General features: G+C 42.8%; 12 protein-coding genes across 12 annotated transcripts; 6 read left to right on the top strand and 6 right to left on the bottom strand.

The window, feature by feature from the left end:
• Nucleotides 1–1,032: 1,032 nt before the first annotated feature.
• AOL_s00169g110 (uncharacterized protein) lies at nucleotides 1,033–2,601 on the top strand (the record flags this gene model as incomplete). Its single annotated transcript, XM_011127467.1, has 4 exons — nucleotides 1,033–1,464; nucleotides 1,530–1,637; nucleotides 1,703–2,076; nucleotides 2,160–2,601. The coding sequence occupies 4 exons, from the start codon at nucleotides 1,033–1,035 to the stop codon at nucleotides 2,599–2,601; spliced, it is 1,356 nt and encodes a 451-aa protein (XP_011125769.1).
• Nucleotides 2,602–4,098: 1,497 nt separating this feature from the next.
• Nucleotides 4,099–5,031, bottom strand: AOL_s00169g109 (uncharacterized protein; the record flags this gene model as incomplete). The annotated part of the gene is made up of 3 exons (XM_011127466.1): nucleotides 4,099–4,691; nucleotides 4,770–4,858; nucleotides 4,922–5,031. The coding sequence occupies 3 exons, from the start codon at nucleotides 5,029–5,031 to the stop codon at nucleotides 4,099–4,101; spliced, it is 792 nt and encodes a 263-aa protein (XP_011125768.1).
• An 815-nt stretch (nucleotides 5,032–5,846) lies between these two features.
• On the bottom strand, nucleotides 5,847–6,639 carry AOL_s00169g108 (uncharacterized protein; the record flags this gene model as incomplete). Its single annotated transcript, XM_011127465.1, has 4 exons — nucleotides 5,847–5,976; nucleotides 6,059–6,153; nucleotides 6,240–6,439; nucleotides 6,603–6,639. 4 exons carry the CDS (start codon nucleotides 6,637–6,639, stop codon nucleotides 5,847–5,849), a joined length of 462 nt encoding a protein of 153 aa, XP_011125767.1.
• A 1,369-nt stretch (nucleotides 6,640–8,008) lies between these two features.
• Nucleotides 8,009–8,637, top strand: AOL_s00169g107 (uncharacterized protein; the record flags this gene model as incomplete). The annotated part of the gene is made up of 4 exons (XM_011127464.1): nucleotides 8,009–8,069; nucleotides 8,127–8,349; nucleotides 8,428–8,504; nucleotides 8,582–8,637. The coding sequence occupies 4 exons, from the start codon at nucleotides 8,009–8,011 to the stop codon at nucleotides 8,635–8,637; spliced, it is 417 nt and encodes a 138-aa protein (XP_011125766.1).
• A 2,239-nt stretch (nucleotides 8,638–10,876) lies between these two features.
• On the top strand, nucleotides 10,877–11,294 carry AOL_s00169g106 (uncharacterized protein; the record flags this gene model as incomplete). The annotated part of the gene is made up of 2 exons (XM_011127463.1): nucleotides 10,877–10,967; nucleotides 11,044–11,294. The coding sequence occupies 2 exons, from the start codon at nucleotides 10,877–10,879 to the stop codon at nucleotides 11,292–11,294; spliced, it is 342 nt and encodes a 113-aa protein (XP_011125765.1).
• A 1,132-nt stretch (nucleotides 11,295–12,426) lies between these two features.
• Nucleotides 12,427–12,924, top strand: AOL_s00169g105 (uncharacterized protein; the record flags this gene model as incomplete). Its single annotated transcript, XM_011127462.1, has 2 exons — nucleotides 12,427–12,535; nucleotides 12,656–12,924. 2 exons carry the CDS (start codon nucleotides 12,427–12,429, stop codon nucleotides 12,922–12,924), a joined length of 378 nt encoding a protein of 125 aa, XP_011125764.1.
• Nucleotides 12,925–13,795: 871 nt separating this feature from the next.
• Nucleotides 13,796–14,830, bottom strand: AOL_s00169g104 (uncharacterized protein; the record flags this gene model as incomplete). The annotated part of the gene is made up of 3 exons (XM_011127461.1): nucleotides 13,796–14,528; nucleotides 14,607–14,733; nucleotides 14,809–14,830. The coding sequence occupies 3 exons, from the start codon at nucleotides 14,828–14,830 to the stop codon at nucleotides 13,796–13,798; spliced, it is 882 nt and encodes a 293-aa protein (XP_011125763.1).
• Nucleotides 14,831–16,058: 1,228 nt separating this feature from the next.
• AOL_s00169g103 (uncharacterized protein) lies at nucleotides 16,059–17,369 on the top strand (the record flags this gene model as incomplete). Its single annotated transcript, XM_011127460.1, has 1 exon — nucleotides 16,059–17,369. The coding sequence occupies one exon, from the start codon at nucleotides 16,059–16,061 to the stop codon at nucleotides 17,367–17,369; it is 1,311 nt and encodes a 436-aa protein (XP_011125762.1).
• Nucleotides 17,370–17,596: 227 nt separating this feature from the next.
• Nucleotides 17,597–18,610, bottom strand: AOL_s00169g102 (uncharacterized protein; the record flags this gene model as incomplete). The annotated part of the gene is made up of 1 exon (XM_011127459.1): nucleotides 17,597–18,610. The coding sequence occupies one exon, from the start codon at nucleotides 18,608–18,610 to the stop codon at nucleotides 17,597–17,599; it is 1,014 nt and encodes a 337-aa protein (XP_011125761.1).
• A 621-nt stretch (nucleotides 18,611–19,231) lies between these two features.
• On the bottom strand, nucleotides 19,232–19,962 carry AOL_s00169g101 (uncharacterized protein; the record flags this gene model as incomplete). The annotated part of the gene is made up of 3 exons (XM_011127458.1): nucleotides 19,232–19,354; nucleotides 19,420–19,577; nucleotides 19,644–19,962. 3 exons carry the CDS (start codon nucleotides 19,960–19,962, stop codon nucleotides 19,232–19,234), a joined length of 600 nt encoding a protein of 199 aa, XP_011125760.1.
• A 1,003-nt stretch (nucleotides 19,963–20,965) lies between these two features.
• AOL_s00169g100 (uncharacterized protein) lies at nucleotides 20,966–22,157 on the bottom strand (the record flags this gene model as incomplete). The annotated part of the gene is made up of 3 exons (XM_011127457.1): nucleotides 20,966–21,821; nucleotides 21,882–21,972; nucleotides 22,046–22,157. 3 exons carry the CDS (start codon nucleotides 22,155–22,157, stop codon nucleotides 20,966–20,968), a joined length of 1,059 nt encoding a protein of 352 aa, XP_011125759.1.
• A 505-nt stretch (nucleotides 22,158–22,662) lies between these two features.
• On the top strand, nucleotides 22,663–23,034 carry AOL_s00169g99 (uncharacterized protein; the record flags this gene model as incomplete). Its single annotated transcript, XM_011127456.1, has 1 exon — nucleotides 22,663–23,034. One exon carries the CDS (start codon nucleotides 22,663–22,665, stop codon nucleotides 23,032–23,034), a length of 372 nt encoding a protein of 123 aa, XP_011125758.1.
• Between the last annotated feature and the right edge of the window lie 933 nt (nucleotides 23,035–23,967).

Raw genomic sequence — 23,967 nt, 5'->3', positions numbered from 1 at the left:
ACTTCATGACATCTCTGCTTCTAGTTTGTGGGAGAGGCTCTTATTCTACGAGGAGATGGGGATACTGAATGATTCTGTTTGCAAGCCATCGATGTTCTACCAGATGATATTATCTTGAGGGAAATTGAACGTTCAAATTCCACCAGTCACATCCTCTAGACTACTATCTTCCAAGAATCCCTTCGTCCCGAAAACCTGGGTCCTCCTGCACACGACATCCTAACCCCCCCTATCATGACATGCAGATACTATAATATAGCCAGGGATACCCACATGATTACACAACAAAAAAAAAGTTTCTCCACCAATTTATATATTATATAAGTGTATAGTTAGACAGCCGCATGCCCCCTTAACCCACGTTGACATCAAACTAGGCCACACATGGGAAGTGCGGGTGGGTATCTCGGCATTGTATCGTGTCACGTCTAGCGAAGTGTACTAGTACTTGTACCTTACTTACTTACTTACTTTTTCACCTGCATAAATGATGGATTAGTTCAGCACGGATCATTCCGTTTACACTAGAAAAAAATAAAAGAAGAAAAGAAAAAAGTTTTTTGCCTTGCTGCAATTTAGATATCTTGCATCTTGCATCAGAATCTTGAAACGTGGGTGTGGAAACACTAGTTGGATATAAGATTTTTGTTAACGTGATCACTCACTCACTCCACTTTCTTGCGAGTAACTAAACGCTAAGATACACCGCCGACTGTGGTGTCGATTGATATCAGAGGATTTTTATGAGTTTTTTTTTAAAAAACGATGGTTATTTAATGGTTGTGTATATATTCTATGTGGTCGAAAGATGTATAAGAAGACCCCCAAATCCTCCCACTTAGCCTGAAACATCATCGGTCAAAGCTTCATTCTTTCATCAAGCTTCTATTACTTAATCATCTAATACTTTTCTTTAATACAATCATTTTGACTTGTTTTTTTTCTCGTTCTTCTCAACCTCGTCACCCCTTTTAAATATTCACACACTGTTAGCTATTGCGAGATAGTCTACACACTCATTCAAAAAAAAAAATGGGGACCCCAGTAAACCTTACAAAAGGCGACCTCGACCTCGCCGCCTCAATCACCATAAACCTCGGTTTTCTCGCCCGTAACTTCTACGACACCAGAACAATCGATGTAATCTCCGCCTTCGCAGGGTTCTACAACGACACCCCCAACGCCACGGATCCCGAAATCCTGGCATTCAGCGGCGCTCGTCCTCAGGATCTTAGTCTTCTCTTACAAGTACTAGGAGAACGTGACATGTTGCGTGATAGTATATTCTGGCTTGATGCTATTCGACAATATTTGCCGTATACGCCGGGGACGGGACATCTGCTCGTGCCGGTTTTTGCGGTGTTCACGGTGATTACTACGATTGTTTTGGCGTTGAGGCTTTGGAGTCGACAGACTATTGCGGGGGGGATTAGGGGGTATGATTGGATTATGGTGTTTGGTTATGTACGTTTTCTTACTATACAATACGAGACTAGTGTGGTATATAGCATGCTAACAGATTTATATAGTTCATGACCCTTGTTTATAGCGCCAGCGCTCTGTACCACGCCGTCAATATCAACATATCATCTCAATTCTGGGGCTACAGCTGGAATGAAATCGCCCGACAACAGATGGTATGTCATTACCCTCATCTAATATAACCATCAAACGTTATTGATTAATAAACCCATATATATAGTTCTACATTGTCCTCGACATTCTCTACCCAATCGCCGCACTAATCATCAAATCCTCCCTCCTCTTATTCTACTACAGCCTCTTCTCCGGCCGGTACCTAAGGTTATCTGTCTGGGCCACCTTCGGTTTCACCCTCGCCACTACTATGACAATAATCCTCTATAGTATATTTAAATGTCATCCTGTGGCCTACTGGTCGGAATGGTACACCAGTGAATGCGACAGCCATCAAAAGATTCCATACCTCGTCACCGGATCATTTATGATCCTTAGCGATGTAATAATCTGGGTGTTACCTTTACCCATGGTTCTAAAACTCCAACTCTACCGTCGTGAGAAAATCGCGGCGATATTTACTTTCAGTTTGGGAATATTGTCAGTCGTCCTCGAATTCATTTCAATATATTTTAAATAGAAAAGAAAAAAAGAACTAACAAAAAATATGTTGATATATATAGTGCCTGCATCGCCTCCATCTTCCGTCTTCAAGCGGTCCACAAATACTTCTTCACCTCAGCTGGTACCGGAAAAACTCCAATAATCAACACCTGGACAATCGTAGAACTCAACCTAGCCATCATCTGCGCTTCTGCCCCTGCCCTTCGTGCTTTGTGTATCAGACATGCTCCAAAGCTTCTAAGCTACGGTAGCAATGGCACAGATAGCAGCAGCAATAGCAGCAATAACAGCAATAACAACAGCGGTAACGGTAGTATGAACGAACGTAACAGGAAGAATACTAAAAGCGTGCATGGAAGGGTTATTGTTCATCATGATCAGATTAGACCGTCGGATTTGGCGTCTCTCAGAAGTGGGATTTCGAGGACGGGGAGTGGGTGGAGTGATGTTGAGAAGTCGGTGCATTATTCTTCGACGTCGAGGATTGGGAGCCCTGTCTAATTAGACTCTCGGGAATTTTCTATCTTGAGTGCCTATTGACTCATGGGACGAAGATTGGTGGGGTGTTTTTAGGTTGGGTATTTTTTGATGACTTATCTTCTTACGTTCTTTACACATTTCTTCCCTTTTTTTTTTACTCTTCGAGTCATTCGTTTACTATTGACATTTATCATTTATTATTAATGTTTTTTGGTGATGGTGGGTGGAGCTATACAACGGCGTTTGTTTGGCAAGGATAGTAATGGTGTAATTAATCCCTCTTTCTCCTCATTCCTTTCCCTTACATTTCATTTATTATCTTTCTTTCCTTCCGATTTTATCTTTAAAACACCTCGCTGGAAAAGAAATAAGGTGGTGGAACCATTTTATGTAACGAGAATATTTACTGTTGCCGAGGATAATATACCTCCGCTTAGGGTTGAGGAGGTAGCTCACTGGATGGAGATCTTGATTTGTATTTGTTTGTTCTTGTTGAAGTTATATTTAGCTTAAGAGGGGGAAGGAGTAGATAGGATTTTAATTATGGATACTTTAAAGTAGTATGAATCCAATACGAAAAATCTATTAGATTTGATAAAAATATTCTTCTCATAGACGTCCGTAGTTCCTAGTATTTGCTGAAAGGAGACTGGTGTTGACTTTGTGGTAATTCCCTCCACTGAAATACCTTAACACCGAGCTGCCATATTTAAATCCGACGTGATATCATGTGATGATTTTGGCTTTTCAAAAGTTAAGGTTCTTCATATTTTTCAGAAGACTTCATTGATTCTCCACCAAAAGTGGGTAGCTTTGGAAGCTTACTACGTGGGAACGGAGAGGAGGAGCGGTGTTTTGACACCGGGGTGATGTGGGTGAGATTTAGGAGATTCAATTGAACTTGGTTTTATGATTCTCTGTTAATTAGAAGTTTGACGATGAGGTGGATGATTGTTTGTGGTTTTGGGGAGATGTATATATCGGCGCATTGCATTGTTGCCAGAGGGGACAGCTGATATAAAGTAGTAGTTGTTGAACCCCCCCAGGAACGTCACATCGCAACTATTATCGCAAAACTACTCATCGTGATTGTGACACCAATATTTATCCAAATGACTTGATTTTTGGATCAATCGAATGGGAATTATCATATCTAAATTTAGTGAGCTATCTTCTGGAGGGGTTGGAATTTTGGAGATGAAATTGATCACGTGGTTTGGTTGTGAGGTTGTGAATATTGGGGTGTTGGTGGTAGTCTTGAGGTTGAGCTAGCGGTCTCGACACTAAACCAGCTTTAATTAGCTGAGCTTGAGTAATGAGACGAGTAAGCTCTAGGTTTGATTGGTTACGGGTTATTACGAACAACAGGAGAAGATAATATTGGCAACTATCATAGAGATAATTTATACCCTCAAGGTGACAATTGCATTGATAGGATGTACATATATTGAGCTTTCAAAGTATCATATACTAAGTTAACTTCGTAGAGCTAGATACCCTAACAATTCAATTTATCGACTACTGATCCACATCCAACTCCTCATAATGCCTAAATATCCCCAACGCATACGGTAACCGTCTCTTACTTTCCAAATACCCCTTCAACCACTCCTCTCCCTTCAACCCGTCAAACCACCCAAACAACGCCTCAAACTCCTTTTCCTTCCTCAACTCCTCAATCTTCTTGGGAAAAGCATGACTAACTCCATCAACGACCTGCCAAACCGTGGTGTCCGCGTAACTAATCTTCTCACCGACCAAATAATTCGATTCCGGGTATTTAGATCGGTTATATTTAACAATTTTATCGAAATATCCAAAGAACTTGGGGATTCTTAGACCTCGGAATTCTTTTGCGAAACGGAGGGATTCGGGTTTTTGATCTTCGTAGAAGAGACTTATACCGATCGGATGGTGGACGTTATGGGCTTCGCTACCTAAGTCCAGAGCCGTGAGGGCGTATTGATGGACTAGGTATTTATCCCCGTCTGTTGGAGCTAGATTTTCGTGGTCACCTAGGTAGAGGAGAATATTTGGGGTTTGGGAAATGAGGAGTGGGGAGTCTAGGACTCGGAGAATTGGGGGGGCCAGGACGGGGGGTTCGTCTGGTGCTGTTTGTGATGTTTGTATATGGTTAGTTTTGGGATGGGTCAATTGGGGGGGGTGTTGTGAGGTTTGAAATGGCATACCAGTAACAGAGTCCCTGCCGATTATGCCGAGGAGACTGGAGATTCCTTCTTTTGATTCGTTGGTGGTGTCTTTATATGGTACTCCGGCACTATCATGAAGTTCGTGTTAGCTAGGTATACATGACGTCATAGAGAAAAAAACAATAACGTACGCTTCCAATGCTAAACGAACATATTCACCACGACCGGGCATTCCTGGCCAGTAAAGAAGTTCATATTTTGGCTCCAATTTAGCCCGCTTTGTGGATTGAGTGTCGGTCATTTTGTTGAGGTTATTTGAAGTGTATGTGAGGTTTCGAAGGTGGAGCTTATGTTTGGGGATTAATATTGCTTGGCGGGGTTGTTGGAGTTGGAGTTGGAGTTGTGATGTGGACTGCAACCTTGTAATTGGTCTTCGAAGGATGGCTGTTCGAAGTGACATGGACTGACTAGAGCTTAAGGGCTTGGTTTAGGATATCTAATTGAAAATATGTATCTCTAGGTACTTTACTACTTGTTAAATACTTACATTTTCGGTCAATATCTGATCATAAAAGAAGGCATGAAATATCGGGCATGCTGTTCGTCCGAAACTCAATTCCTTTATCATTACTAATCATTCCGATGACTACTTGCTGACGCAGATTTTCAAACTACCTAAGTAACCATCCGAATCTATTAGTTCTCGCAGGGTATTCCTGTGAAGTGGATGCGCTTCAATTAGTTTCCAGGCGCGAAAAAACGTGACTTCAAGCTTTTGACTATCCAGTCGGCCGGGAAAGCTTCGATATCCCGTGAGCGGCATCTTTTGTGTTGCCGTCGTTAACGTTTTCGCCGAATCTTAACGAGTTTCCGATAGATATCTCGTTCCGATCGGTCATAACGTTTATAACCGTAAGGCTTCGGGGCTAATATGCTCCGATATATAGTCAATTCATAAAATTCAAAAGTTAATTAACCTCTTGCAATTGTTTTCTTTATCGTTACATAGTATATTCGTACAATCAATTATCCCGTTTCTCAAACCTACTTAATTCATCTTAAAAGTCATCCCGTCTCCGTCGGACTCGGCAGCTATAGAGATCTCAAGCTCAATGATCAATATCCCCAATACCCTTTCGTCAACCATGCTACATATCCACTCATTCCAACTAGATACCCCAGAGTCCCCAAGAATCCAATAATACGACCTGGTCCGAGTGCCGCTGGACGCCGAAGTCCGAATTCACTATACATTTTATAATTTCTATAATTAGTACCAAATGATATATCTCGGACGAGAGCTCGAAAGAGACTCAGAGGAAACATACACATGTCCAACCCTTAACAAGAACAAAGTCCCCAACGCTCCAAGAAGAACATTCCTATCTGCACCATTAATCTCTGCCAGAGCTGTAATAGTTAACTAAAAAACCCCGCACCATATCAGTACTGTCTTACAATCTCAAGTCTTTTACTTTTGGATATACATATATAGAGAGAGCTACTAACCGCCAACGGCACATTCTCTGCAAAATTCGCATGAGATCTCGTAGCAATAGTTAACGGATCAGGAGTATCCTGTGCACCCTTCGCTTCCGCCTTTGATTTATCGCCTACGAAAACTCCCGATCCGACGCGAGTCGAGATGACGCGGTAGGCGAGGAGGCTGTAGTATGACGTGAAGATTGGGAGGGCGAGCGCGGTGACGGCTGGTTATGGTATATGTTAGAATATTGTTTGTATTATATTACGGAAACTATTGCTTGTTCGTAGCTATTCGCTGTGTTCCACCGTTATGGAACAGCGAATATGTTTGGAATGCTACGAATACTACAGGTGGGACTACGGATGGGTTTGATTCGGGGGACATACGAGTTCCGATCCTAAGGCCAAGAGTCCCCGTCGACATGGTTGATAATTTTCGAGTTTCACGGAATTAGGGGGAAAAGAAAAACTGTGTTGTGGAATGTTGGAACTTCGTTGGATAATGACGTCGTCGTCGGCGGAGGTATTAGTTGAGCAGGAGCTTTAAAAGCTGGCGCGTCTACGGAATCTACGAAACTGCGGGATGAAAATGGAGGAGGTGATAGACCTGCAGGAGGGGCAAGCTTAAATCGGGAGAGGAGGGGAAAATGTATTATAATAAATAAAAACAAGGAGGCTAGTGTCGTTCAAGTATTTCCTTGCAAGCGCAAGACAACCTGGCCACTTTCGCCTGGAATCCCCCCTCCTCTCAATCAAAAGCTGGGAACTTTAGTCTCTTTTTTTTAAATCATTTACGAGTTCCCTTAGCTTTTCAGCCACGGAAAAGGTTCCTATCTGTTTCTAGTTTTTTTATCTTCCGCAACTTCTAGGATGGATTTTTAAACAGAATAGAATGAATGCATTGCGTGAGACCGAAGTCAGCAATGGCAGGGTGCTTTTTTTTTGAAATTCCTGGGTCTTCCGAGTATTTCCATATCTTTGGGTCTGGTGATCATGCGGAACATGGGAAGCCCCGCGCCAACTAGGGTACTTCTAGTTATTCGTTTCAAAATGATTGTTGGGGGGGTGTAGACGACAAGTTGGCTTCATGAGGGAGCTTCGGACACCGTGGAATCGGTGGAATCGGGAGGGTTACTCATCGACGTCACTGTAGTACACTTGAGCTTACTATCTTGAACGATTCTGAGACTATTATAGGATGTGGAGAAAAGGGTTATTGCATCGCATCGGGAAAGTACGATGACCTGCAGCAGGGTTGATCAGACCGTGTTGAGATTAGTAAATGCTGGGGTAATTTTAAGCCGATCGAACAACACAGTGGTGTGTGGTATTTTCTTTCCAATAGGCTTTCCTATTTCGGATTTTGTGTGGCTTGATTGTGGCGTCGTTTCGAGTGTGGCTGGCGCTGTTTTATCGACAGGTGCTTTTAAAGCTTTTGGGGTTTTGGTAGAAGAGATTATAATTGAGAAGATTGGTGATGGGAAAGAGGATGGCTACTCGGATCGGAGGTGAGGCTAACTTTGAGCTGGGTGGATATACCCATATCTCAATTCTGAACCTGTGAACAGAATGTCGGACCTCACGTCCCATGTAATTCACAAACCCGCACTGTGGGTTCCTTTCCATGAAACCTCACAACTGACTGAAGCTTCAAGTCCTTAACCTCTTTCATTCCATACCCTCATTCGCACCCCCATCCTAAGTAGTAGCAACCATCTCACCGACGTTCCTTGAACCAGAGAAACACCATCCAACCCAAGACACCCCCTCAATCACCTATCCACCTCCCAACCATGACCGGCTACGTCAATCGAAGAGTCAAGGTGATCATTGTAAAATCCGGTTCAAACATGGGTAACCCATCTTCCCCCCCACCATTACCAGCAGCAGCAGCCTGCTAACCTCATGTAGCCGATTACGTCCCATCAACGGTTACACTCCCACCCTCCCTTGTCCACGAGACAATCTACGAAGTCAAGCTCAGCACTTACTTCGGTATTATTAGCTCGCACTATGAGGATCTCGTATCGGCTAGAGATGGGGAGATTGGGTATATTGCGAGGTATTTGGGTCAGGAGTTTGTTGAACCAGATGAACAGCTTGGTAATGTTGGTGCCTTATTCCCTAAGCGCGTGTAAGGTGGTTTGTGGGTGGTTTTAGATGAAGTTTTGTAGCTGATGGTGGTTGGGTGGTAGAATATATCTGTCGTTAGGGAGTTGGAGGCTTCGACGGATGGGACTGTTAGGATATATGCTTGTGGAGGCGGGGTATCGAAGAAAAATTGTATTAGTATGTTGTATTTATTCCGGCCGAACGTACGTTCCTTTGAGATTTGGGAATCGTGACTAACTTTGGGGGTTTTATAGTCAAGCCGGACTCTGTAGAACCTGATACTTCTGAAGTCCGGGATGAGGACTTTTGATGGTTTTTGCTTTAGATCGTGCGTGGTTAGGCTTTCGTGACGGTAGTGGGATTGTGAAAAGAATGATGATCATACTTACAGTTTGGTTATGGATACCGGGTTCGCTTCCCTAGAGAACCGTTACTCTAATAAAAAGTCCAATCTGAGGTTACGTTCGAGCATAGTACCAAATGTATCTAGGAACACCCCGTCAGCTGTCGAGGATAAAACCCTCTACCATCCCACAATCAAAAGCTTTCAATTAATTCTTTTCTCAAACACTTTCCCTCACTTCGGTTCCTGCAATCAAACCTTAGAGCCGTATCTTCCTCCTTTCCAATACCAAGTTCCATTTCATCCCTCCCAGAGAGTGATATCCCATCAATCAAGTAGATTATTCATGTTTTATCCTCGGGAATAATCAATATGACGCCCTCGAGATCAAAAAAGGAGGCTATTTCATCTATCGGAGGGAAGTATCCCAAGCTCAGGCCAGCGGAAAGTCAAAGTGGCGGCGAAACTTCGGTTCCCTCTGAAACGAACGCGCAGAGGAGTGATACAGAGAAATCGCAACCTCGGGTCAGGCTTTTGGATGAGCGGAGCGAATTTCTCATTGTTGGACCGGATTCACGTAAGTCTGGTCCCTATAGAATGTAATATTTAACTGGAGGAGTAGGAGTTAATATTTTCTTGGTGTAACCTTCTTTTTTTTTCTCTAGGAAAATGGAATTTAGTTTTCGGTTTGATTTGAAGATGTTGCTTGGGTCTATGAGAGGAAGAAGAATTTTCGTCCACGCGAGTAGCAATACTTTTGTCGTGGTGTTAAAGTTGAGCTGCATCAAAAACCTGTTAATGTAAGCGTACACGTGTTCGTGAACATAAAATGGCGTTTGATAAAACTTTGTGGCAGTGTGCTGACCTAGCTGGTTAAAGCTAGTGACCAATTTTTCTTGAGGAGGTTCAGGGGGATTTCGATAGCACTCCTTTATCGAATTGCACAAGAAGACGGCTGGTGGATCGCTCTGGGATGTTTACGGGATTGGGATTTAGATGGGGGTTATTCTTCATTTTGCTAGAATATTCCTGTTAGACTTTTTTACCCTGGGGCTACCACTTGAAAGATTGGCCAGTTGTATACTAGGAAAAAATCTTCTAATGAAAATCTAATTAAACGATCCTGTGTAGAAGCTGGCCTTGGTCTCCCTTTGCACAAGTATTTTATACTTTATCTACTTAGTCGTCACCATCCTCTGGTATTTACGAGATGAATTTAAGTCTAGTCTTTCAACTGAATGTTTGCTGATAATTTTGCTCCTACGGTATTCTGCCGAGTTTTAAGTTGGGTATAAATACCTAATTTAACGTGGTGTCGTCTACTTTTGTATTTACTTTGCCTGCAAATTATTTTTTTATTATCTTGGGTTTGAGATTTAGGAGGTAGCCTTCTATATTATTGTTTTTTACAACTGTATTCGCTGTATCTGTATTTTCCTAGCTCTAAGACACAAAGCTAAGACCTCGAGGGAAGGAAAATCTAAGATAAAATGAAATTATAGCTATCTTGAGCCCCCAAATCCCATTATGAATCAGTCTGTGAGAATGTACCAAGTAAGCAAGTAGAATCATTTTCGAGAGTTAATAGCAAGGACTAGCAGTAGCAAGGCTAGTGTCTATAAAAGCCATATCATAGTTACCACGATCTCTGCTTATGCCGCGGCCGTCGGGTGGCAGTCGGAATAATGTAAATAAGTTCTAACATCTAATCGTGAAGACGATTCCTCAACAATGCGATGTCAAGGCTCTGACATAAATTCTAACTAGCGAGGTAAATAAAGCCTTCTGATTAGCAATCGCTCTTCGATCCATACCCTCTTTATTTGGGATAATCGATAATCCTAGCTTACTCGTGTATTGAATGAGGAAAGGCGTTAGATACGATCTGAGGATGTAGAATATATGTTTCGTAGTCTCAACCTTCATAATAAACACCATTCTGCGTTCAAATTTCTAAGAAACCATGATGATGTATTGCATACTGGAGAATAACGAACTTCGAGGGTTAATACAAAATATCCGCGGTATAGGGAGGATTATATCCCCGAATAAGTGCTTTTGTTAATTCGAGGATTTCGTCTGGGTTATCCGCAGCTCTGCATATATCGTTGCTCTACGTGTATCTAATTAATTTCACCTCTTGACCAAAAGTTCATAGATCATTTAACCACCATTTATACAAAATCTAGCTTTGAATCAGAAAGAAATGAGTGGTGGAGCTAGCGGAAGTACCAGTACCAGTACTGACACCTTCACCGTCAATCTAACTCCAGAACTTCCAGATCGGGAAACAATGCGTAAGTACTCCAATTCTCCAATTCTAAGCTTGATACCCACCCAAACTAACCCTTTCATCAAAAATCCCATATATAGTTCCAAACATGACATACGGTAATATCTCACCAGACGACTACCTCTCAAAGGTCACCGAAAGATTTGAAAACTTCGAAGGTGTATCGGATATGCTTCTCCCCGGCGAGATCTGGCGATACTACCATGGGGGGAATGATAAAGAGTTGAAGACAAGACATACATTTAAGAGGAATGGGATGTTACCTGATGAGGAGAGTGGGAGGTATATTGATGTGATTGCGAGACCTGGGCTTCCGAGAGGCTCTAATTAGAAAGGGTAGGTTTGTGAGTTTCTAAGTGTAGAGGTTTGGATGATTTGAGATTATATTGCATTTTTTTATAGACTGTCTAGAGAATATTTTGACTAAGAGAGGTAAGCGGTATCAACTACACACCACTTCTAGAAGAGTGTGAGAAGCCTCGAGGTAGAAGTTCAACTACATTTATAATTCATTTGGTATCTCTTATCAATAATGAACTTATACCGTAGCCTCAAGCCCCGAATGTTTATGTGATATATACCGATGCTACTGAAGAACCTTAAGAAGGTCTAAAATAGTTAAAAGAAATACTACATTTAGCTTGACGCAATGCTATCTATTAACAAAACAATAGACACTGAAAAGCTTTCGATGTAAAACTACTGCCTATATAGCCCTGTATCACGATGGCCTCGAATCTCGGCGTTTTGATGTAGACGCTAGTCTCACAGATTCGATTCAGCGATCGATCGACTAAACCATTCTCCCCAATGTAACTCGTAAATCATCACACTCTAAGGAAGTAATTGTCTATATATTGTCGCACATCTCTCAAAGGTGGGTGGGTTTAGCGCCCGAGGCTCACCGATAGATACGAACCGGACTCGGGCCCAAAGAAATGGTTTCATGAACTAGCATTTATATTTAAGAGCCTAACCGGATATTAATATATAGGTTTTGAGTTCTCCCACATGTTATATCAAACAGATACACATGTGGTTATTGATTACATTTGAAGTACGAACCGTGAATTCCGCAGGCCAGCCTACCAGAACAATTCAGACAATTAAATCGTGCCAAGAGTAGCCTCTATAGTCTAGTTATCTAGGATAATTCGTCACCACTGGTATCTTAGTCAAGAAGGTTCTTACACATAAAACATATTCTCGGCGACCTTCAAAAATGTTACAGCATGACACAAGAGTGTAAATACGAACTCGAGGAAATAAACCCCCAAATTAATTGTTTCCGCTAATCTATTTAATTCCAACTTCGAACGACATCTCGATCTGTTCCTAGCTCATCGCCAGTTCTTATACAATCGCTCCTTCTACATAACTTCAACCTTCAACGATAACTACTGAGAACTTTATACTCAAATTCACTATAGCCATCCAACCCAATACCTCATATTCCTACAAAAATGGCGATGAGAAACCCAAATAGACCTCGAATCGTCAACCCAAGAGCCAATGGCTCGAATACCTTCGGTGTGATGATCGAGTGGACGTTTATGAGGGATCCAATCGAACGTAAGTCTATTCTAAAATAACCCACCCGAAGCTTCCTTACTTCCTAAATCTCGAATCTCGAATCTTAAATCCCATGAGATTACTTAAAACTTACTCATGTTACCTCCTCCATCGAATTAGAATCGGTTATGAAATTATACCGCATCACGCCTGCGCATTACCTCTACTCAGCCACTGAACAGTTCGAAGCCGACCCAGATGTGGCCGTGCTTCTTACGGATCCAACGAAAAAGCTTGCCTATAAAGATATCAACGGTGTCTTCCTGGATACGAAGAAGAGCTTCGATGAATGCGGGTTGATTCCACCAGGACCTCCAGGTCAAGGAGTCAAAACGATTGAGGCCGAACTCGTTGACATTGATAGTGGAGCTGGAACAAGCACGCAATAAGTATCCTCAGGAAAAGGAGTAGTTTCAAATGGAGAGTAATTATTGTCAGGATACTAAATAATCGCAAAGAAGAGTTTGTGGAGTCATTTTTGGGAGGATTATCTACTGGCTAGAGTTTCCTTGACGCATCTCTTTTTTTCTTAAAGATCTCTTCCTACTGATTTAACCCTGGCGTTCAAAATAGAGGAATAAAGAGCTGGAATAAGTAGAATACTAGCATATAACTAGACACTCTACGTTACAAACCAATAGAAAGAATTCGGAGTCATGGGCAGATAAACATTTCAAAACGCTTTGATAAAGTATAAAGAGGCTGCAGCCTCTTATCTGAGTTATTCGTAGAATAATGGGTAGACAACCATTTTTTGGCTTTCATCATCGTGAATTCTATTTCCTTGTAATTTTCAAACTCATTAAGCTATAAGGTTAACAGACTGGCTCCAAAACATGCCAATTGCAGCCATATTATGTGACCACGACCAGTCGACAGAGTGCCATTTAATATTTCTCGGTGATCATCCAATACTCAAAATGTGAAAGCACTGCATGTGATTTAAACTGGTTTGGGTTTTCTGTTTTGGTCGCTTAAGCCGTAGAATAAAACCCGAGCAATCCGTAGTTATTGATGCAGACGCAGCAGAAATTAATTCTGGTTTACGAAATAAATACAGATCATCAAATATAGTGGATTCAAACATTTTTTGCAATGCCGGAGATTGGGAAAACTTTCCTATATATGCTAAATTTAGGATTTTATTCTAAAGAATTCCTGAAAATGACCTCTGTAGATCACCGACCCCAGATATAAGAGTATTTAACTATACATATGTACATGCGTGCAGCTAATCTACTAACCATATCTATATAGATCTTATCGAAACCCACCACCGCCACACTCCACGCAACGTATATCCTCTATATACCAACTCTCCGAATCCCTCAAGTGCTTCCTGACATAATCCCTAAGTTTCTTCAACCTATTATATCGCTCCGGTATCGCACCAGGGGGTATCTCAGTATCTGACTCCTCCCTATGACGCCGAGGGTTTAGTGGATTAAGACCCCACTGACGTGGAGCGTCCTCCCAACCACCTAATAACCGACATCCCCGTGCCGCCTTGGATCTTTTTATCGCAGCTGTAAGCTCTATGAAGAAGATGGCACGGAAGAATCCTAGTTGTACCAAAGGTCGCTGCGGCCATGCCTCCATCCATTCCACCAAGCGGGTGAGACACCTGTTAAGGTCATGTATATTCTTGATGAATGACGGTCGTGAGATGAGACTGCAGATAAGATACATTGTGTCCCTCATGAGAAGGTAGTCGGCTGTCTCGTAAAGTTCTACGAAGTTCGTGGGGTCGACGGTGACTCTGCCGCTGAGTATTGCTCTTTTTATCATGTTGAAATGCGGTAGCTTGGGGAAGTGGAAAATTAGACTTTGACTTTCGCGCCATGTACTGCGGCTTAGGCCGTCGATTGTTGACCTAAAAGCGCATCTAAAGTACTCGGAGTTTGCCATGCAAGTGTCTTTGCGTAGGAGGTATTTCTCTTTATACGCTCCGGTAGCATCTTTCTCTCCGATCAATATAGTGATAAACTCAGACCTGAAGGTGAACATGGATCTGTCAGCGATACCTAAATATGAATAAGTAAAAGAGACGCTCTATGCGGGATAAACTGACTTGTCATTCGGGTATGTTTTTAATCTGTCATTATACGGTTCAGCTATTTTGGCTTCTTCCTCGGAGATGCAAATACTGAATTTCGGAAAGCAGCTTCCGACTGCTGTCATGAAAATACGGCACTCATCTGTATATCTCACTCAGTCAGTCATGAAATCAGGAAAACTTTGGGCATATTAGGAATGGCAATTCAATTTCATACCGCAAGTGCAATCGTTGCCCATGTTGAAAGAATGGCTGTGGGTATGGAGGAAAGTCTTAGGTTTAGCTTTTTATCGAGGATTGTGTAGTTAGCAGAGTGAAAAGCGTGACCAAAGGGTTCCCTGGGTTTATTATATAGTCTCAAGGAATATATATTTAACTATTTCATTGATTCGACGATCTCGGATATATCCTTGATATACAGGAATAGATCTACAGCTCTGATGTCTGTTCTCTAAGTAATCTTTCGATTATAGAATAAAATGTGGACATCGACAACCCACGTGGGAATTACAATTCCTTTTCGGGTGTAACTCATAGGGATCTTCGCTCATGACATATCGTTTTATCGAAACAAAAAAACAGCGACTGGGAAGAAATTAAGAGTATGAGGGCTGAACATCTAAAATAGTCCTTCCGAGTAGTCTAGTTTAGACGGGTGGCCAAGCCGTCTAACAACTAGACTACCTTCCGAGACTAAAGGGTATCTGGGAAAAAATCGCCCTTAATTGCACTGGTGAACGCTGTTAGGATGGTGATGTGATCACACGCACTATGTGACTCGAAAGTATCACCACACTAATTATGCCACAGACCTTTCGAGATACGTATTATTTGGAGACTCTTAGTGCCTATTAAACCATTTTGCTAGCTAATTATAAAATATATATTATATACATACCGGCTTCAACATGTTAACATATCTATATGCATTCAGGTTCTAGGCCGAGATGTGTCAATATCAGTGGCCTCGAGGCTGCAATGTCGCTAATCCTGGGACTAGCCTGGGCGGCATTATTTGCACGAAATCTTATTGAAAACTTAACTGCCCCACGCTAAAAGTTCAAGCTTTCGTACACTATATAGACACACTTTTTCGCAGTCACAATACTTTTATCACACAGCTCGCAGATTTCTAGTGTCGCTCCTTGAATTTTTCGAAATATGGAGTGGACAAAGGAGTAATTGTTTCATCGTGCTCCGCCAGTACAGTAAATATCGATTTCTATAGTATTCGTAGCGAACGATTCTCCGTAAATTTTGAGAAAGATCTTTTGAAACAATATACCAATTTGAACCGTCAAGCTTCGAAAGCTAGTGGTAGGAATGCACCTTTGCCATGGTTTCACTCAGTTTTCAGCTATACACTTGACTTCATAGTTTCTATAACGAAGAGCTCTGGTTTAAATTTATCGCTCGCGGGAATATAACTTTACACGGTATAATATCCACGGGTTGACACTTATAGAAATGTCCGGTCGTCAGCTATCAGACTTATCGCTGCAACTTTCCAACCTAAATCTGCGAAGTAGAAGATCTACCCAACATGGCTCACGCTGTGATCGCTACGTCCTCTTCCTCGGCCCAGACCGTACCAAATTCACAATACGTGCTCAAAACTTCAATCTTTACGCCCCAGATTTTAACGAAGAGATTTCCTCGTGGCCACAACTTTCAGCTCATGCCGCAAAAATCACATTCGATTTCTGCGCAGCTAGATATCTCGGGTATAGAGGCGCAGATGATATCGAAACACTAAGAGCCTGTTCTGACGTCTATTCCTGCGCTGATGAATGGGGTATTCAAAGTCTGAAAACTCATATTTGTCAGATTCTCTCTACGGCGAATGTCTTGAAGTGTATTGATGACTATGCTACATTTTTGGGACAGGTGTACCGGCTATACATCCATTTTGCGGATGAGGACAAAACCTTGGATGATGCGGTTACTAAATGTTTGAGAACAATTGCGAAGGAGCATAGTCAATACGCCGGGACGAAGAGAAGAACAATGAGGAATCCAATACAGCATCCAATGACTAGAGAACAGGAAATGCACGATATTCTATCAACAGAATTCACATGGTTGGAAAGAGATTGCTTCTGCAAGTTCTGCAAGTATCAAAGACGTAGTTACGGAAGAGGGAAACCAGGTCCCTTTTGGAACTTCAAGGCTGCTCAAGCGGATCTCGAACACGACTCTAAAGCCGTTTGGGCATCCGGATTGGCCCCAATTAAGTTCATTTTCAAGTACATGTTCAGCACCTGGGCTTTTACACTACTTGGCTGCTTGTTCTTGACCATGGGACCTAAAATACTAGTAAGGGAGTCAATTAAGGTACTGATAATGGTCTTAGGGTACCTATCCCTCTTGGTTATCCTTCAATGCGCGATAGTGATCGTCATCTCATTGCGGTTGGTCTTCTGTCATGCCGAACCGCTCTTCACGAGAGCATCAAGGGTAACACGATGGTTGGCCTGGAAAATTGCGTTCCCACCTGTACCAAAGACAGAGCTACAACTTGCACGATTCGCACGGAGGGGATCTTATTTTCTGATCTTCTTATTTTTATGGGTGATAGCTAAGGCGGGCAGTGATTATATCGATGGAACCGGGCCATTTGATGAACTTACTCAGATTGTGATGAAGGATAACCCTTGGTTGGCGTGGGAGAGGATTTACCAGTACTATCGTGGGCTAACGGATCCTAGCTTTACGAGCTCGTGGGTTCCTCAGTTCGAGAAATATCTTGAAAAGCTTGAGAAAGGGAAGTCGGTGTGATGGACATGTCTAAGGCCATGTACTGCGCAATGTAAAATGACATTGATTCTACCATAATAGTAGATAGATAGTGGCCCGCAATTGTACAAGTAAGGAAGCGTCGAGAGAAAGCGTATAAACCAGGAATAAACGAAAGACATCAATGCAATACGATTCGAAACTTGTTGTAATATCCTAGAGTAAAACTAGTTTTGGGATAAACTATCTTCAAGACCTGAGTAGTTCAATTAATGAAAGTACTTGAAGGGTACGCCAGAGACAACTCCCCACCCCTCATCAATAGCCTTGACGACCTCTTCCGGCAGCTCTCCTTTCTCCAAATCCGTCAAGTTCTCTTCCAAATGCTTCGTGCTACTCGCCCCAACAATAACGGCGTCTCCAAACTCTCTTTTCAAGTTAGAGTGGTTCACTAACCACCTAAGTGCACATTCCGTGACAGTCAACCCGTTCTTTTCAGCCACGGGGGTGAGTTTTTCCAAAGCTCCGAAGAAATATTCGTTCCAGTACCTATGTCTTGCCATTTTACCTGCGAATGACTTGGTATCGAAGCGGGATCCGGCTTCAACAACCTCGGTGTCTCGGGTATACTTGCCCGTCAAAAGACCGCCAGCAAGAGGATTAAAAACATATAGGGAAATTCCATATTTTCTCAAACAGGGGACCAGCTCTGCTTCCACACCACGCATGAAACAATTATACACCCCCTGGTAAACAGAAGGCTTAATCCATCCATTCTTATCGCACATCTCACAAATCTGCGCAACTTCCCAAGCGGCGAAGTTACTAATCCCAAACTTCGAGAAGTGTCCTTCCAAATAAAGTTCATTCACAGCTCGGAGTGTGATTTCATAGTCAACGGATTTATCTGGTCCGTGAAGATAAAATAAATCAACTTTATCCGTCCCAAGAGCTTTCAAACTATCCATCAACCCCCTTCGTAGATCTTCGGGATTATGAGTAAAAGTCATGGACTCGGGAATATTCAGAGGCACGGGGATCCGAGCGGTAGGGTAGAGTTTGGTGTCCATGATCAAACCCCTATCTTTCCATTTTAGTGTAGCGAAGTACTCCTCGCTAGTGCCTGACCCATAGATACGAGCTGTATCAATTTCATTGTGTCCATGAGCGACGAAGATGTCGAGAAGAGCAGCTGCGGTGTCAATGGAGTGGACGCGAGCGACTTCGGTGCCCTCTTTGCCTAGAGACATGCCGCCGAAAACGATTTTCAAGTTGGAAGGCATAGTTTCGATATTGACGTGAATAATTGAAGCTTAACAAGAAATAATAGTAACCGAAAGATTGCTTTACGTAGGTAGGTAGGTTAGTGCTGATGATTTGATGCTGTGAATGATATCAAAACCAGCAATCTGAACAGCGAAACAGTCACTTATTTATATTTTAGATCCGCGACTTTGCAAATATACAGGTTGTACTAGTGCTAAATTAATGCATTGCTTGAGTGGAGGCCTAAAGGTAAAAGGAAATTGTAACTTTGTTCGTCAGATCTGAGTGTGGAGGCAAATTGACCACCGAATGGCCCGAAGCCCGGAAATAAGGTATTATCCCCACCCTAATCCCATTCTGCGATACTCGTCCATGATAGGACCGTTCAGCCAAAAGAGCCGAGCTAAACTATATGTTTTCATGTTTTTATATACTCTCAATTATAGCAAGTTGTGAGAGCTTCCAGCCCTCTTACAGGTATCATATATACTTGCTATCACACGACACAGAGCGATCTAGTTGCATCAGAGTGTAGCCACACTTGCGAATTGGGTGGTATTGCTATTCAAAAGACTGAAAACTTCGAACAAAAGACAGAACTCTGGAATTCTTAAACAGTAGTACAAGAAAACAAAAACTCAATAGAACATCCCTTTCCTGTAATCCTGGGCCTTCAAAAACCGCTTAAAACTGCGTGTACACGCCCCACCTCTAACGTGAGCCTTCAACTTAATGATGAAGTTGCGACAGCAATAGAAGTACTATCTTCAGTCGTCAGTTATCCACCAGAAACTTGACAAATTTTGAACGTGGGAATAAGGCATACCATTCCAGATGGCAAATCCATTCCTCTCACAACCCGTCTACCATGATGATAAAACACACAACTATCCCTCGGCAGACCTCGATAGCGTTCAATTTTATTGAGCAAGTGCGATAGATTCGTGGTCGAGAAGATACGGAAGACTAGTTCATCAAGAACGTCTAATCTCCCAACTTAGTGAACCGATTCTTCAAAAATGGAAACTGCTAATAGGCAGATATTCTTACCATCCTCAGTGTTGTCAGTAAAGACAGTCTGTACGGTGATCGCATTCGCATAAAATATCTGTCGAGCAATGTAACAGGACATAGCCGTCGGATTAGGGGTTGACTCTCTTGATGCCCCGGCACCATCACCAGTCGCGACAGCAGCAGAGCCAACGAGTGAACTCTCGGCTTTTGGGCCTATGAAGTCGGTATCATTAGGTGGTAGACTCGTATCTACGTCGGCGGGTGGGGAAACTGCGTTAACGCTCTTGGAGGACTGAGCCATCTGTGGGTCGGTATAGGCTTTGTAGAGTGCTAAGAGGGGGTCACGAGGATCCATTCACGGGTTCTTTTGAAAGAGTGTTTTGAAGGATATTGTTTTTGGGCTGTCATCATATTCGTGGTTACTCAGACCCTGAAGACTTACTAAATTATTCTCCATTTTATTGGAGACTGACCATACTCATGGGTTATGATGATACTGTCGGTCGGCTGGGCAATGGATTTCTTGGAGCGCAACACAATACTATGTGGTATTCTGAACCCCCCTGTCATTCGGGCCAGGATGAATTTTGAAAGGGGGAGGATTGCTTGTACATTGGCCCAGAATACAAAGCAAAGGTGACGGTAGATTTCCTGGATACTATTCTCCATATACTAAGACCGATATTCTCCATACTTTTGTAACTTCGATTTTTCATTTAGGAGCTCATTGAGAACTCTGATTAAGACATCAAGGCTGCCGTGGCCATGTAACTTTAAGTTTGTAAGTAGCTGCTGTAGCAGAGTCGAAATTCATATCCGCCAAGAAACACCCCGGAACAGTTGTTAGTCGGCTTAGAGCTAGAGAGATCCGGAGAGCTTAGTATAGATCTGATGTATATGATATATTTGTGGGAGAGGAGATAAGACCTTGTCAAGAGCCTATGTCCGAGGTATGGTACTTTCGGGTGGGTCGGTGGTTTGTCTCGCCGCACTATTCCGGGTTCCGGGCGCTCCGGATCGTTGCGCTCTGTGATCAATCCGCAGCTTTTGAAGTTTGGGACTTCAAATTCTGAGTGATAGGCTTCGTAGGGCTATGAAGTCACTGTTATGTTTCACGTCATAATAATATACCTATTTCTTTTGGTTTCATGGCTGACAAATAATACGGTGTCTCTGGACAAAAATGTTTTGGTACACGGTTCCCTAGCAAAGCAAACCGCTTTAATGGCAGACTAAATTTTCTCAAAAGCTTTAATTATTAAATATTATATGCCTCCAGACCAATTGCAAGGTAGTAGCGTGTACTAGAATACGAAATGGTACACCTACGATTCTTTAAACAAATATCTACTTAAATCTCAAAGAACGCTTCTTCTTCCACTGAGTCCAAACTGGCGCATCATTAGGATCGATCCAACCCGTGCAGCCCGTTCCATCGGGCACTGAGTTTGCTTGACACTGCTTAGCGACGTACACTTAATGATTTTATCCTCGCCCCAACTACAAGTGACATCCTGGCCTAGGGAGAAAAAAGACCCAGGTGGTGAAGGCGAAAAAGACATGGCTCCCGGGAGATCCTGTTCGGTCCAGTCGTCGTATGCTTGTCGACAATAATAGTAAGCTCTTTTGCCATGATATGGTACATACATTCTCCTATCGTCCTGGAGGATCATTGATGTCCCAGGAGTGCTTCTAACTCGCCATACAGAATCACTGTTTATGTATAATTTAGTTTCTCCAGGCTGGTTCCACTCGTGAGGAAAGTTTGGACCGGTCTCGGTGACGGCGAGAGAAAACGCAGCGTACTCGACGACTCCACCAACGGCTGATGTCGAGGTCTCGGTGGTGGTAGAGTGGACTACTGCTGAGGATACCGTGGTGATTGTTGTGGTAATCTCTTCTACTATTGTCGCGGCTGGTGGAGCAACAGTAGAAACGCTTGCTGGTACTCCAAAGCATGAACAGGCGCTAGCATAGCCTGCAGCGCTTGTGCAGGCAGAAGCATATGTTGGAATTGGGCTTACTGTCGATGCACAGTTACGGGGATCAAGGTCTCGGGCGGTAACTGCAGCATGTGGATCCGGGTTCGTCTCGGTAACGAGGATTGTACTAGCGGCTGCAGTTGATGTGACGATTTCGTAAGAGGTCTCCGTGATAGTTTCGATGGCTTCTGTGATTTCGACTTCGGTCACAGTCGATATTTCGGTTACAGTGCTAAAGTATGGGATTTGTTAAATATTGAGATAACCTTACGATTACGTGAGGTGAACCTACGCTGGAGCGGCCTCTGTCATTGTTGTCCAAACGTATTTTGAGCAATCAGCGGAAACCCGATCATAACTTTTACTCGCTAGCCTTCTCAATGCTATTATTTACGATATATCTCATCAGCTTCGACCTTTAGATATCGACCTATGTGGGGTTTTGGATCATCATACCCCTCAAGCAATTGTTAGCATGACATGCGTTTGGTTTTGGAGTGGCAGCAACATTAGCTACCCAAGCGCACAAGACGGCGCCGGCGAATATGCGGACTGATCCAGACGGCATTTTTTCCAAGAGAGAGATTTATGTATGCACCGATTGTATGCCAATCTTGATAAGAAGTTAAAGCAAATATGGCAGAAGCCTGCCCTTTTATGATCCGGCGACGGTCTATTCGTAGCCCTTGAAAAACCAACATTCAGCTGAAAGATCCACTTAGCCATGATCCCTTTGAGCGCTAGAGAATAAACCCACTTACGACAGACCTTCATGGGTCCACAATTATTACCCTTTGAGATAGAGCTGGGTGGGGTTAGTGACATGATCTATGATCAGATATCGTTTAAGGCGGATAATGCCCTGAATATTACTCGATTTGTCTACCGCCGCCGACATTTATATCTGTAAGGTGGATCCGCTGTTGCATGTTGTCATGCCGAGGCCCTAGCTACTTTGGAGACCAAGACCACCAAAAAAAACACGATCCTTCCTAATCGAGGCAACAGACTACTTCTTTTGGTTATTACCAAAAACGGAAATCCTAAATGAACGAAAGAGGTACCAGCCCAAGATGTTCGCTGTGCCAACATCAACACCCAAAAGCAAACAAACAGTCGATCTGATGCATGGTATTACGTATTCCCTCCTTGCTTTCCATCTAGATCTATCGCTCAGTATCAAAACACTTGTGGCTACCACCACCAAGCCATATCAGTCCCTCAGTTCCTGTGACGGACGTGTTGCTGCCTGGCTAGAGGATATCAACAAAGGCTATCCTTTTCAGCACGATACGTCCCCCATTTTGGCATCATCAGAGACGACAACTTCTGTGGGCGATGAATTCAATAGGTTAGATATAGTAGATAGCAGTCCAGCTAGTTCAAACTTTAAAAAGAGAAAACAATGGGAAGCAAACATCTTATCCGAAGCGGAGGAGAGCTGAGGACTTACTGCGAAGCGAAATCAAGTGTTTGGTATCTGTGGTACCTGGCTCGCGATTTTCTTCATAGATATCCAACCGGCGGATTCGCATGCGTGTATAGTTCTAGTAGAGATACCAGGAAGATATTTCCCAGTAAGATATTTCTCACAGTCTATAGATCTAGGCGGCCTACTACCATCATATAGCCTAGGAAGATATTTGGATCTAATACTAGACTTAGTCTTGTGTTGCAGACGCGGTCCACACTTCGTACTAGACTATCCTATATACAAGTTTTGTCACTGCTATTAATCTAATTCTTCTCGAGCTCTACTCTGCGAGTTGATCGCAGAAATACCGAATTTTGGTGTTAATAGTTCTCTAGAGCGTGACGTTTTTGGTCTTAGTCCATTAATTAGAGTGTATATACGTGAATCAAATTATCCTCATTTGTTCTCGAGGTGTTCTTCAGTGCAGTTTAATACAATTTGGCTAGCCAGCACGCCAGCAGTTAACAGGCTCAGTAGTTGGGTAGGCAGGTCAGTACCCAAACACCTAGCTAGCTACTTAAGTAGGTAGCTGGATAGTTCCACATGTAGCTGGGTAATCAGCTAAGTAGTTGCTGGGTAAGATACGCTCTTACCAACAGACTGCAGATCACATAACATTTAACATTTAATAATTAATAATTGCTATCATGACAGCTAACACTAGTACTATAAAAGACCCTATAGCCGCTACATTTTACCTCACGCTCTAGCTTCTCTTACAAAAACCATCATATCAGCTACCAACACGAGTAGCCTTGTCTAAACTAAGAGCAGCCCACCACACGTAACTACCTACCTTCACCCACTCTGAAAACGGTCACGATATATAGTCAACCACCACAAGAGAGTCTAGTTTCGAGTCTCAACTCTTACTTATTGTTAGTGCCCTCTCTTCCGCAGGGCC

This window comes from Orbilia oligospora (assembly GCF_000225545.1).
Source record: "Orbilia oligospora ATCC 24927 unplaced genomic scaffold scaffold00169, whole genome shotgun sequence".
Lineage (NCBI taxonomy): Eukaryota > Fungi > Ascomycota > Orbiliomycetes > Orbiliales > Orbiliaceae > Orbilia > Orbilia oligospora.
The sequence above is the reverse complement of the archived record's forward strand: the minus strand, read 5'-3'. Positions and strand labels throughout refer to the sequence as shown.